The sequence below is a fragment of the Ammodytes marinus genome (genome assembly GCF_949987685.1).
Source record: "Ammodytes marinus genome assembly, chromosome: 2".
Classification (NCBI taxonomy): Eukaryota; Metazoa; Chordata; class Actinopteri; order Uranoscopiformes; family Ammodytidae; genus Ammodytes; species Ammodytes marinus.
The window spans coordinates 14019530-14034348 of NC_137231.1; the positions used below are offsets into that span (position 1 = coordinate 14019530).

Here is a 14819-nt window from a genome sequence, read left to right on the forward strand (position 1 = left end):
CACATTCATAAGTACATTTGAAGATACACAAAAGGCAAACATATTGTTTACACACAAAATATTGAAACACAGAAAGACTCACAAAGACAGATGCACATGCGCATACACACACACACACACACACACACACACACACACACACACACACACACACCATTACACCAATTGTAACATACATTTTACCATTTACCTAAGCCTTGATGTGTATGCTGTAAATTGAAGAAAAATATGTGAAGGAAAATCAAAAATTGATATGTGAAATGAAGCTTGTTCACCATGAAACGTTTGTTGAAGCAATTATTGCCCCATCTTTTATGCATGGCATGTGGTGTTAAGTGGATGTTAATGTATTCAGGTGATGTTCGGGGCCAAAAGGCCTACTTCTGAAGTCCGTACCCATTTAGTAGTCAAAGTCAAAACACACATAGACACACAGTCACAAGAAACTCTATTTAATGCCGTTAAATGCTGTCTATTTATAGGTTGTGTGTGTGCCTGCGTAGGCACAACCATATATAATTGTACATTTGAACACTGTAGCAGAGGGCATGATTAAAAAAAGTGTACCACTGAAATTCATTCTGTGCACATGCAAACACCCACTCATGAGCTTAGGCTCATTCAGAAGATAATATTGTACCAAATCCTCTATGCTGCAAACAAAAAGAAAACAGCTGTTTACTGTATCTCAGTTCTGCAGCAATATTAACGTATTGACTCCTTGGTCGTTCTCACCTCAACTCACTCAGCAAATAATGTAAACTCTTTCATGAGAGAATATCTGCCAGATCAGTGACGTCTGGTACTGCTGGCTGCTGGCATTTTTGCTAATTTGTCAGTAGTATCACACACACCCGAGCCTTATTTTATCACAATGTTTGCAGTGAAAGTGGTGGCTGCTTAGCTGTTTGAGATGACTCAACCTACTTGGTTATTGGGCATTTTTTTAAAGACACAGTAGGTTAATCAGTTTATTGTGTGTTTCAGTTATAACTTATTACAGTAATTGTAACACACTGAGTTGCACACACACGCACACACACACACACACACACACACACACACACACACACACACACACACACACACACAGAAACAAGCACATACACCCACATTGGTCATGGTTTTGCAGCGTGTAAATGGATTGATTGGCTCCTCACTGGGATTCCAATGGCTGGCTGATGCTCACACTGATGGATCTTGTGAACAGAAATGTACCAGGGCAGAACAATGGGGTCTGAATCTTTCAGCAGGAGAAGCTGTAGAGACCAGATAATCTGATCCTGTGTCCTCTCTGAACTGACTAAATTTTCGCCACTTCCATACTGAAACAGAGGACTGAAAGTATATTTTGGCATTATTATAAAAGTATACCAATTCTGCTTCACGCTTGCATTAACATGTCTTCATTTGACATGCCAACCGTTTTTTTTCAGTAATCTATTTATTGCCAAAGGAAGCTTAAGTATTCCTTGTTTACTTAATACAACTATGATGCAGTGGGTAAATTCAATAGTGGGATAGGTATTCAATATCCAAAATGCTTTAATTCATGTTGCATGTATGAATGTGAAATCTGTGGTTATTATCTGTGGTTTTCCATCCATTGAAGTTCATGCAAGTGCATTCATTCTCTAATCATGTTTAGCTCTGCAGGTGACTTACGTGTAATAAAAACTAGGAGGTGTGGACATGTTAGCTAATACTTACCTACCACAGGGATGTAGTGAAATCATGTTAGTTCTATATCACCTGTACTACGATCTCCTAGCGATTATATAAAGTTGAGTGTACCCTTGTATACCAAAGGAAAGTAGTGCATAAGCCATGTTAACACCCAGGTCAGGAACAGGGTCACACTGAGGGTTATGTAGACTCACTGGGTCAGTGCTGCAGTCTGAAAGTGTTTAAGAGGGAGAGATAATGAGAGTGAGTGTTTGTCTGTGTGCCAGTACGCCTGCACTTTCATTGTTCTGGCCCTGCAGCAGGAAAGCCAAAGAGTTGGAGGAAAAGAGAAAGACTAAAGGTGACTGGCTGGGATAATGAGAGAGGGAGATAGGGAGAAAAAGAGAGAGTGTAGTGTGTGTGTGTGTGTGTGTGTGTGTGTGTGTGTGTGGGGGGGGGGGGGGGGGTATTGGTGAAAGAGAGACTAAAGACATACTGTGTTTTGTGTTTCCTTATTTCCAGCATGGTGGTTCATTCCTATATATTCTTGACATTGTGTTGCCTATGTGCTTCTTTTTTAAATCATTCTCAGGACTCTTGTGTTTTTTTATCAAATGACAATGAACTTACAATCCTTAATGTACGTATAAGAAATATGTATGTACCTGTGTACATCTACATTCAGTCTCTTTTTTTGGCCCAAAGTGGAACTTTTGCTGCTTTTAATAGTGCCATTAAAGTTGCCACATGGTGTATTTTATCATCATTATATTGCTTTGATATAAAGTTAGGCAGTAGAATATAAAACTAAGAAGTGCTCTTTGCAGCTAGAAACTATAGTCCCAATCATCGGCTTTATGCTTTGGTCTAAATTAGGAGTGTTCTGGCTGATCTCCCAGTAAAAAGGAAAAAGAAGTTCTTATAGATCATTAGTGCGTTCCAAGTAGGAGCTAATCATTGAATAATGAACAAGCTTCTTTTATCACTGTTCTGCAAAGGTGGAACAGTTTGATTTGAATGTCAAACAAGCACACTGTCACATAGGTCTTTTTTTACTCAAAATGTGTGAATCCAATGCCTGGCCTAATTAAAAGGGGATTGCCTTTTTCGCTCTCTCTGGGTCCCATTGCTCTTCTCATGTAAGTTATGTTAGGGGGTTGCAAACGACTCTCCTGGTATCTATCTCCCAGACTGGTATGAATTATTGAGTGTAGAATAGTCCTTATATGTTTAATACGGATTAAATATTCAGGAGGAACCACCGACCGGCAATTTTCCTCCGCCTCTTTGACAAGAGATACTAAACGAGTAGGAGGAAGATATGAGGAGAGTATGTTAAATGGACAATGAGCGAGGGAGGGTGTTGGGGAAAGATGGAGGGAGAGAGGGGGAGGGTGGGATGAAATCAGAGAAAAAAGGTAAGAGGAGGGGAAAAAACAAATAAATACAATGTAAGAGAAAACAATTGCTTGGTTGATTGTTAGCAGGTCGCTTTGAAATGTATTTCCCTCTCCCCGCTGCTTTAGCTGTCCTCCTGGAGACTGTTGGTTTTCATTACATTTTATTTCATTTAGCTGACACTTTCATCCAAAGATACTTCCAGTAAGTGCATTTAACCAGTTTATTGCTTATCCCAGTAATAAATAAATACTCATCTAAATATTTTATGCTCAACTTCAGACTATTATAAACTACAAGAAATGCTTTGGAAGCCACTTTGGGGACTGTACTTTGAGAGAGAGCTGTGTTAGTGTGTGCGTGCTTGCCTATGTGGTGGGTTCCATGTGTGTTTTTGCACATGTAAATGTAGCAGCCAGCATTGGCGGGGTCTTTGCCTGTTAAATGAAGATGAATGTTTTCCAATTAGCTTGGCTCACTGCAGCGTGAAGAGCAGTTTTCTGATCCTCTAAGCATGTAGCTTATATCGTCTCTGAAGACGCGGGATTCCTCCGCAAGAGCCTATAGTCTCACTGAGAAAGATTGCTCTGCCTATCCCTTTCTCATTTCCTATATCCGTCTTCAATTTGTCAAAACTCCAATTCCCTTCCTCTGTCTTACTTTGCTTTACACATGCTTCCTCTCTACTGCTATCTCACATAATCCTCCCGATATCTGCCTCCCATCCATGTTACCACTCGTTTTCTTCTCCTCAATTCTCGTAAACAGAGATTTTTCAATGCCCCCCGACCCCCGGGGGACAGCTGTCACTTTAGTGGCAGAGAAATGTCAAAATACATTAAGCATTTAAAAATATTTTAAGATTCAGTCTCTAATGCAATGAAAAAAAAATGATGGTGGAGAAGCTGTCTGTTTACCTCTGCAAACACATTCTGACGACTCTGTGGGATCGCTGGGATCAAATGATCAACTTTGCATTGTCTTTGTGCTTGTGTTGCTAAGCCTCTGTATTGTAGAGCCTCGATGATACAAGGTAGCGCATATCCACAGGGGTCACCTTGGGGCTAGGATTGGAGAAAGGGAAGCTGGAGGAAGACGTAAGAAGGAAGGAGGGAACAGATGAGTGGGGGAGTAGCATGCCAGTGGAAGCTTGTTGTAAGATTAGCGCAGAGGGGGACATAAGGATAATGGGTGGAGAGTAAAGGTGGACAAGCCTGGATGGAGAAGGAAAAATAGAAACAATGGCCAACATGTTATGCAAATAATCTTCTTTCCCCTCCCACTGTCATCCATCTTTGCTCCTTAAAGCAGTCACTCATGTGTGAGTGTTAACTTGCCATATTCTTACAATGATAATGACAGGGTATGATGACCAAGTGGCCAGAAGAGGAATACATACCGATTGGGTGAAATTCGGCTGCAACATGAGCACACCCTAGACATTTTATAAATCATCCTCCTTTTCTCTTTCTCTCTCCCTGTCGCTCTCTTTCTTTCTAATCTAATTCCAAAAACACAGATTTGGCTGCTTAGTTGGATTTGTCACTACATAAGAGCACACACATGACCGATCTCTTTCAAACAAACACACACACACACACACACACACACACACACACACACACACACACACACATATCATAGTATTGTGTTTGCTCCCTAAATTAGTTTTTAACATCAGAGAGAAGACAAATGCATTCTAGCAAAAAATCATCAAGCCAGTGGCAGTATCATTCAGACACACACAGGAATGATCACTGTAAGTTACACACAGAAGCTCATGAAATCACACACCTCACCAGCAACTCATTGGTGTCCACAATCATGAGGACCATAATCCATTGCACTTTTGTTCCCCTGGAGAAATAACTTTTGATTACACAGGCTGATGATGGCGGTGGCGTGCACATGCACGCACGCACACACGCACTCTCACACACACACAGACACACACACACGTAGATCGGTTCCTCATTAGTGATTGCATTTTCAATACATGTGACTGGTCTAAAGATGATGTCTCGCTCCTCGTTTTTCTCTCAAAGAGGAGCCAGTGTGTCGTCAGCATACACTGTACAAATGATGGATGAGCTAACTACTGCTGTAAATCATCATTGTGAATTGAATTATTTTGAGGCATTTACATTATGTGAAAAGAGAGAGGGATGGAGGGAGGGAGAAAGACAAGCGTTAGCCTACAATGTTGCAACATTGCCTGAGGGAAAGCAGCAGCAGCATCAGAAAATTCTGCAGTTTTCATGAGCTTCACAAAATGAAGCCATTTAGAGGGGGAAGATAGGGAGGAAGATGGGCTGCAGGGAGGAGCGGGAGGAGTGGGAGGAGATAGATGGGCGGATGGAAGGATTAGAGGAATAGCTCGTCATGCATTCAGAACACGCATTTTCCCGTACACAGCTCCCACAAGGTGCCCTTCACACATGCACACGTACAAGCATGTATGCCTACACGCATGTTAACAAGAGCATGTGCCCACACGCTTGCCAGATGACCAATAAAAAATCCAGAAAAGCTGCCCCATTTCTCAGATTTCCCTCTCAGCGGACATAAGCTTTCATGCATCGCACCATTAGTTCCTCTTACGCAGAATATAAAACAAATGTAGCTTAACGAAATACAGACCAAGACCACACCGGTCCGACTAGCCACCGTCGAGAGTCTGCCGATTCAGGCAGCTCCAGTCAGCCCTTCGCGGCCAAAAAAGTGCCAAGAACACACCGAGCCGACTACTGACTTTCCGTACGCTCTGCGCTTGCGCGGGACGTAATGTCTCCATAACAGTAGGCGGCGCTAATCTGTATTGTGGCCCAAAAAAATACGGAAGCCGGAAATGATGGGACAGCTCTCTAGACCATAAACATAGACATAAATATGTATTTATATCTATGTCATAAAGAGCACCATTTTTAGCAGAGAGTGTCGAGCATGGTGTTGAGCAGTCAAGAAGGGTTGATGCATGTGAGTACTCGCTGAACGAAACAAACAAACGGATTAAAACAATGGCTAGCGATGCGATACTGTTGTCAGCTGTTTGTGCTACCCGCCTCACTTCTGGGCTTCACTGATTCGCTAGCCCTCCACCAATCAAATTGCTCCGACTGAAAGACACCCCGACGCCGATTGAACATGTTGAATCGGCTGAAAAGAAGCCCGACGACATCTACGACGGCCGACGTCACCGAACGCACCAAACAGATTTGTGTCCCCGCCCCTTCCAGACTCTCCGACCATGTCCGACGGCCGATTATCGGGCTAGTGTGTCCTTGCTTTAAGAGTAAATTATTTTCCTTAATCCTAATCCAAATTGACACAGCAAAAGAAAAAATAACAAAATGTTCTTCAGTAATGGAGATCACCATTAGTTAATATGTTCATTTGGTTTATACTATCGTTCTCCTCAGTTGACTTGTCATTGAATCCTTTCATTCCCTCCTACTGAAGTGAACAAGTTGTAGTGTGGGAGAGTGTTGTGGTGTACTCTGCACAAGAGAAAGCAAATGAGACACTGAAGAGGAGATACAGTGCTTTACATCAGAGCAATACCTCTGCTCTCCCTTCCCAGTCTGTGCAACTCAGCAGTTTTTAGTGAAGCAGTTTAATCCAGCAAATGTGTGCACTCTATTTCAGGATGTGACCGGACTTTGTTCTCCAATAATTATTTTTACGTTAAATCAAACATCAATAGAAGTAGTAGAGCAAAGTCCCTTTTTTTTTAAACTGTTCCGTTGTGTGTAGAATTAATGTCTCTGTGTGTCTGTCTTCTCTCTCATTGTCTCTCAGATAACAGTTTTCCGGATGGGGTCAGAGGGTCATCAGGACATTGATCTTGCTATCCTCACTGCATTACTTAAAGGTAGGTGTGTGCATTGATGTATGGTGCCATATTTTGAATGGATTCCTTTTTTAATGTTGTAATCAGTGAGCTTTAGAGGTGTGTGTTGGCAGATTGTGTTGCCAACAGTGAGTCCGGCTAGCTGTTTCCCTCTGTTTACATTTGTTCGAAGCTAAGCTGAACACCTTCTTGCTCACATACAGTATGTACTGTACATCCATCTTCTCAGCTGACGTATAAGCCTATAAGTGTATTTATTATAATATTTAACTATTACTTTAATGTAGTGCTGTCAGACGATTAAAATATTATTATATTATTAATCGCATTAATGTCATAGTTAACTCGCAATTAATCGCGGCATTCTTATCTATTCTAGCCTTAATGTCCCTTGATTTCTTTTTGTCCCATTATTTGTTTCTCATTGTAATGCTCTAACAACCATTCTCTACACCCTTGTAATTCAGTGTATTTCTTCTAAAATATCATAATTTCCAATTCAGTGCAAATAGCCCACAATGTAGGTATGCTACCCCCCCCCCCCCCCCACCACCCCTAGAACAGCATACACAAATTTCATTGTAACTTCCTTTTTTATTTAAAACCAAACCATAAAACATCATAGGCTATATAAAACAAATAAGTATTAAGGCTAAATTAAACTGGTTGTTCTAGGCCTAAATGTGTTGGGAGTAGTTCATTCACGGCTTTTTTCAGACTGTGTGGAGTGGACACACTATATGCCTGTGTGCAGGTGGTTGCTATGGCTCTGCTGCGGCCGAGGCTCCAGTCGCCCTTCGTAGCGAAAATTAAAGTGAAAATTAATGACTGGCGGCTGACACTAACATTCATGGATGCTTTGGTGTGCGCGCAGAGTTATAAGTAGGACTTTTGCAAATGACAAGCTTTCTTTTCTGTTCTTTTTCCACGTAGTCCCAGAGTCACACACGGATGAGCTACTAGTGAAGGTCGCGCAGCTGAGCTAGGAAGTGCTAGGTTTCGGTTTCGGCTTCAAAATAAAAGTCAGAATTTACTTGACGTTTAGCTGTTTTGCCAATTAAATTATTTTAATGTGAAATTACGCTGTAGGACATGTTCCGTTTGAATTAACAGTAACTTAACCGAGAGCCATATGTATAGGTTGTGGTGTTTCAGTTGTTCTAACATTACTAGTTGGTGCAACAGCATGAGAAAAACCACAACGTTTGCTTGACCATAAGGAGCGTTAATCGCGCGATAAAAAATGTAACGCCTTTAAAATGGGTTTGCGTTAACGCCGTTAATAACGCGTTAAACTGACAGCACTACTTTAATGTGTAGAGAACGTGGCTCTCGTGGCCTACCAGCTATTGAGGCCATTGCAGGCAAGCTTGCAGCGAGTCAGGTTTTTCTACTTTATATGCTAATAAGACCACGATATCACAACATTCCCTCACTCAGAATAGTTCATTTGCATGAAGACAGCTGCTCATTATCTGTTTCTCCAGAGACAAATAATTAAAGGACAACACTACAGTCAACAGTGAATTATGAAACATAATGTGTCTTTTAATCTATCTCTTTTGAAGTGTATATTCCAATTTAATTTCCATTTATCAAATTATTTCCCATAGAGTTCAATGATCGCTTTTAAAAGAGGAAACATGGCCTATTATGCTTTATTGTGTATAGTTGCACACAAGACAACCATAAATTTAAAGGCTCATATCTAGCCCGGTTTCCTTGGTATACAGTAGAGGGAAATATACTGTTAGCAGAATCGACAATCCTCACACTAGAACAAATTGATAAGCGCAATTGTTAAGAAGCTTGTGTTGATGTCTTTCCTCCCGCCTCTTAAAGTAATGTGACACTAATCAGTCCCATTGGAGTTTGGATACATGCTCTCTTTCTGAAACACACCTCAACATTTTGAACAGAAGGTACACACACATGCTGTTTAGTAATTCAGAGCATTGATGGACTATCTCAGGAATTATTCCACAGAGACTGAACCAAGTAAGTTTGGAGAGGGTACAGAGTGAAAGAGAAAGGTCTTTTACATCATTTATGTGTAACAGTCATGTTGTATGATCACATGTTGTACTATATCACTTTCAGATCGTTGTCTTCATCCCAGGCTCTTGCCCTCTTGTTTGATTAATTTTCCTATGTGTACTTATTTCCTACTCATGTATTCTGTGGACTCCCATCTGTTAATCTATCTTTCAGTTGACTTTTTTAGCCCGTTTCTATTCATTCCATGTCATTGTATTGGGATTATAGAGAGATGGATGAGTGAAGGAAGGAATCTAAATTAAAGACAGCATACAAGACAAGGAAAAGATCCGAAAAGTGAAAGGATGAGAGGGGAATACTGTCAAAAAGGAGCAAAAAAAGCTTTGTGGTAAACAGTGGGAAGGTCTTTTTACATGCAAGTCTCTGTCTGTGAATGAATGAATGAAACACATTAAGGCTTTTAGTGTAAAATTAAATCGGTCACATCCTGCGGTAGAGCTTTTTAAAACACTAGATTATAGTTCTTTACTTAGGAGCTAAGCTACTGCCCCGAGCTCAACGAGGCACAATACAGCCAAGAAAAAACACAGTGAGGGGGGAATAGAGAAAAAACAAGGAAAAACACAATCAAAGGATTGAGTGTGCGAACGGAAGACTTGAGAGATTTCAATAAGTTGGAACAGACAGCAGTGAGGAAACTGCAGCTAAAGACACATGGTGTAACAGATGGGCGTTTGGAGTAACGGATGGTCTTTTATCAAGAAGTCAATATCCTGAAGATTGGCTCCATAAAGTCAGTTGGATGAAATTCAACCTCCCTGCAGGCAGACAGAGTGAGGCCACGGGCCTGTGATAAGGCAGGGCCGCCCTACCTTTTAATATACGCATATCTCTATTGAAGCACTTATTAGTTGGCTCTGCATCTTATTAGGAGGGCTCTGTCTGAACAGTAAGCTCCAGTAATGCTGTAGAGAGACCCTGGAGAAGGATAGAGCCCCGTGTAAAGTGAATATACTCGTATGCTTATTAAAAATTACACTGTCTTGTCTACACACAGGGGATAATTATTATACGTTGTACTGGATTTACTGCTTCACTGCTCTCATTTTGGTTAAGTCCTCCCCGTGTCCAGGTAAATTAATAATGTGAATATCAGACTGGGGTTTTGTGTTAGAGCTCCATGGTCAAAAGTGCTTGAAGTGTACCACTACAATTTTTTTTTGTCTTTTTACTAGCATTTTTTACAATTAAGCTATTTTACATTGTATAGTAGGAATCGGTTCTGAATAGAAAGGTTTAACTTTTTTTAAACTCCTTCTCCATCCCTGTTTTGTTTAATGCTGTTTTTTGTCCATTGGATGAAGTGTTTGAGACGTATTCGCTCATGGCCAAACAAATAACATATCACTGTTTTCTTTGCTCTAATACTTACACTTACATGAGGGAGAACTGCCGTGTATTCCACAACTCTCTATAGGCAAAGATGATCCTAAACACATCATACTCATCTTGCATTTTGGAGGTTTGATTGTAAATATTTTAGCCGATTAACATCCAACAAACTGTCCTTTACCAAACAGCGATTACATGCAGCCAAGCTTTACAGTGATGAATCCAACACTGTAATGTTATCTTTATCTGTCAATGTGCCCTTGAATCTTACAAACAAGAAGTGTTTTTCTTGCCTTACTTTATCCAGCGTCATTATCCCGAATGCCAATCTTGTGATCATTTATATTAAGTTTTCTTGTGTTTTTATCTACTGTAGTTCTTTCTTGTGCTGATTACGTTCCAGTCATGTTGATCTTACTGGAGGACCAGAGCACTGTAAATTCTGTTCATGAACACAGCAAATCAAAGGAACACATTTTATGCTGGAATAAGGTACAGAGTAATCTAAAGCTTTTCATCAAAGAGCAAGCTGTCATTCTTCAATTGGGAGAGATCTTCTCTACAGACATACAAAAAAGGGCAGGGACAGAGCAGACACGGTAATATCATAGTAAAATACTCTGTCTATAATATAGATTGCTTTTATATAACTCTTCTTCTACAACGAAAAATATAAAACATCTAAATCAATCCACATCAGATGGCACACAAAGATAATATTTAAAGAAAGCAGTGGAGACAATGCAAGTTAACTTGTTTTCCAGAAATGTGACTGTATTGTTCCTCAACTTACTTGTGTTCTCTCACAGGTGCCAACGCTTCAGCTCCTGACCAGCTGAGTTTGGCTCTGGCCTGGAACAGAGTAGACATCGCCCGCAGTCAGATCTTCATCTACGGACAGCAGTGGCCTGTAAGTACATACACAGTACAAACAAGAATAGACACACTTCAGAATAATTATTGATTGCATTCACAGGGCTTGTTTGTTCTTTGCATTCTCAGTGACATTAACATTATAGTTTGCTGCACAGCCTAAACAGGTCCCTTAGCACATGATTGATGAGGCAGTGTACCTAAGGCTTCAATTGTACAGATGTTTGCTAACAATCCTCAACAGCTGATATTATAAATAACAAATAACATTGCATGTGAAAGATGCAGTTCAAAATGCCTTACATTTACCTGTCTGTAAAAAATCATGAAGAGAATATATATTTTTATTGCAGTTTTCTAACTTTATCATTTTAAACTGTCATGAAAAATCTTAAATAAGTATAATAGTTTTAGCGCTTTTAAAATAGATATAAGGTGTGGCTCCACGCACATGTTATGTGAGATCCTATCATAATAATCCTCCTGTAGTTTTAGTAAATGATGGTGCTAGATCTAAAACCCTGTTTCCACCTGGGATTAACATCTGATTTTGGTAATCTGGTTACAAGTGGACAGATCTCAGTCCGTGTGTTCACACTTGTATTTTCAAATGTGACTTCTTTGTCTACTTGTCATCCGATTCCATTTACCCGCGCTGTATTTAGATCAAAACGTACATAGTTTTTAACCGGTGGGGTTCAAACAAGTAAACATACAGGGCTGTACAGTGCCACTGTTTTAATCGCATTTGCTATTAAAATGCATTAAATGCGAAGATAATTACCAGTCTAGGTTGACGAGATAGGCTACTGTCTCATTTAGACAAGGAGGAGCGATGCACAACACTGCTTAGAGGGCTCTACATTTGCCAAATGCGGGTAAATATCTTCGATAGTATATAAAAGTAAAAACTCTTAACGTCTGCTACACTCTTGTCACCACTACCAGTACACGGCTTTCTATATGCAGTTAAGATACTGCATATGCGAAGAGAATATTTCCTGTGTGCCTTCACATTAAAAGCCTGTTACTAGCCAAATGCGAGTTGACTTTTATTTTTAAGCAGATAACAACAGGAAGTCGTTGCCTTGCAGCTCTCCAGTCAATAGCAGCGATTTCCGTGTTTTCATATTTACGCAGTGAAATGAAAACAGAGGACAGAAAGCTTGTCATTTGCAATACTGGCGGATGCAACTAACGTTCATGAGGCTTCTATGAAAGCTGCATGAACGCCAATGATGCATTTTCAACGTATTTCCGCTCAGGCAGGTGGCGGCAATTGAGTAGGAGGTCCCTAATGTGGACAAAAGTCACTTTGCTGTTTCCACTATCAAATGAATGTGGACACATCGGACACAAGCGACATAAACCACTTCCGAATGTGGTTTTTGTGATCCGATCTCAATGCGTCTTGAGAGTGTTTTCACCTGTAGTTAGAGCTGTATTCACGTGATCCGATCACAAAAACCACATGTTAAAGACAAATGGAAATGGGGTCTTAATGTATTTTGATGTAAATGGTGTGTGCTGTGCATGTAAGTATACTGTGCATAAGTATTCTGCATCCCATTTTGCCTTAGGTCGGGTCCCTGGAGCAGGCGATGCTGGATGCCTTAGTTCTGGACAGAGTGGATTTTGTCAAGCTGCTGATAGAAAATGGAGTCAGCATGCATCATTTCCTCACACTTTCCAGACTTGAGGAGCTCTACAACACGGTAATAAGAAATGCTCAGGGAGGGTTAGGGTTAGGGTTACATTATCTTTTTGAAATGCACCAATAAACTCCATTGGCAAATAATGAAGAAAGTACGTTTCAAAGTAAAATGCTGAGTCTGTGGTTACTTGCACACAATATACAGTGAACAGTGTAGCATGAAGGGTCAGTGTTGTCTTATGGGCACATAGTTACTGTCAGTGGGGGTGATAATATCCTTATGCGTTTTTTTGTTTTGTTTTTTCTCTTGACAGAGACATGGACCATCCAACACGCTGTCCCACCTTGTCAGAGACGTCAAAAAGGTATGACCATCACTGCCGTCCCTTTAGCTCTGTGGCTGTTTAGGCACCATGGCTTGATTTAATATATTAAAAAAGACATGTTTGACTTCATAAAGTTTCAGTTGCTTTTTTTGCAGTGTGTGTTGTTTCTTTGCTTGTGTCAATTCGTCCACATTTTTGGTAGCAGTAGTTGCTGTTGACTGCAAAGTAGAGGCCGGCTTTTCTCTTTCAGTGGGAGAGTTGCGGGCTGCAGTGGCTGTGTAGAGCTATGCACGACTCACATCCCTCTCATGACCCTTCAGCATTTTACTCTGTTCTCTATCTAAAGCTCTCACTCCCGGGAAGCAAAAAAACAACATGTATTAAACATCGCTTTATCCACAGAACTTGAGTTTGAGCAAACTGTGGCCCCCAGTGGAACGGCTGTGAGGCTAAGAAGAAAGAACTCAGTAGACACCAACAATCTTTTCATTTCTGTTTTCATTTCTATTATTTACATCACTATTCTGTGTTCTTTGTAATATGCTTAATCATCTTTGAATAGTAAAATGGTGTGTTCGCTTATATGAAATAGGCCATTTTGCATTGTGTTATCTTCGTGTTTAACACAATGGAAACGGTGGAATGGTCTCTCTCGGTATAGGTTTTGGCTGCATGTCAAAATTTTTGAGCAGTGTTTTTTACTGCATATCTGCTGTTGCACCTTGATGATTACCGGGATAAAAGACAACAACAAAGAATTCTTTACATTGAGAACATGTCTGCACCCATGATAAGTAGCGACCCCACTATATGGAGATGATGGGGAGTTCAGCAACACCACCATTAGCATTGAGAGGTGTTCATCAATTACAGTATTACTGATTAGAGTAATACCTCATGCTCCTCTGGGAGACACTGAAGAGGCCCGATGTGGTAATCACTCACTTTACCTCCTCTCCGTCTTTACACACAACTCTGATCTCAAGTTGGTGCAGAGAGAATACTATGCTTCACACACATGCCATACACACACTGTAGTAGCGCATGGCATACCATATCCATCTTATTTTGGCAGAGCTGTGTGTATTTGCCATAGTGTAGCTAAGTGTTTGTGTGTCCTAATTGTTTCATAGAGTGATGCTTACTAGATTTAACTGCTATTCTCGAGTTGAGTGACCTTGGCATTACATTCTTCTCAGTAGTTTGCTGGGTTGTACTGTTAGCAATTGACAGATGCAGGTGTCATGCTGGCAGTTGTATGAGCTGGGGAAGATTGCTCTCAGGTTTAATCAAGTCCATTCATTAGATTGTGTGAAAACTGAGGGATAAAACTGAGAATCGCAGAGATTGGATTGAAGACACCGGCTGCCAAAGCATAAATTGTTTTTCGTATAGACTAAATGAACAATACATTTTTGTTGCCAGAGGTTGGTCTGAGTCTCAGATATCAGGAGCGGTCTGGAGAACATCCAAATGTAACCCAGTGGTGTTACTCTTTTTCTTTGCTAATTGAAAGCAGAAATGGGCCGTTATAAAAGTTGATTGGTTTTGTAGGTCATCATCAGCTAACCTATTGCATTACACTTTGTATTGTGATAATCTGGTGAGGTCATTTAAGGTTGGCAGAAGAACACTTAAACAATAGCAAGTGTTTTAGAAGTTG

General features: G+C 40.5%; 1 protein-coding gene across 12 annotated transcripts in view; it reads left to right on the forward strand.

Annotated features, from left to right (window-relative positions):
- The window catches only part of trpm3 (transient receptor potential cation channel, subfamily M, member 3), a gene marked incomplete at both ends in the record, with an annotated part of 142316 nt that overhangs the window by 103122 nt on the left and 24375 nt on the right, over positions 1-14819 (forward strand). For all 12 annotated transcript variants that reach the window (XM_080051476.1, XM_080051480.1, XM_080051481.1 and 9 more), the window contains 4 exons: positions 6862-6934; positions 11113-11213; positions 12757-12891; positions 13145-13195. In XM_080051476.1, coding sequence (XP_079907602.1) covers positions 6862-6934; positions 11113-11213; positions 12757-12891; positions 13145-13195 — 360 coding nt within the window. The remainder of the gene's footprint in view (positions 1-6861; positions 6935-11112; positions 11214-12756; positions 12892-13144; positions 13196-14819) is intronic.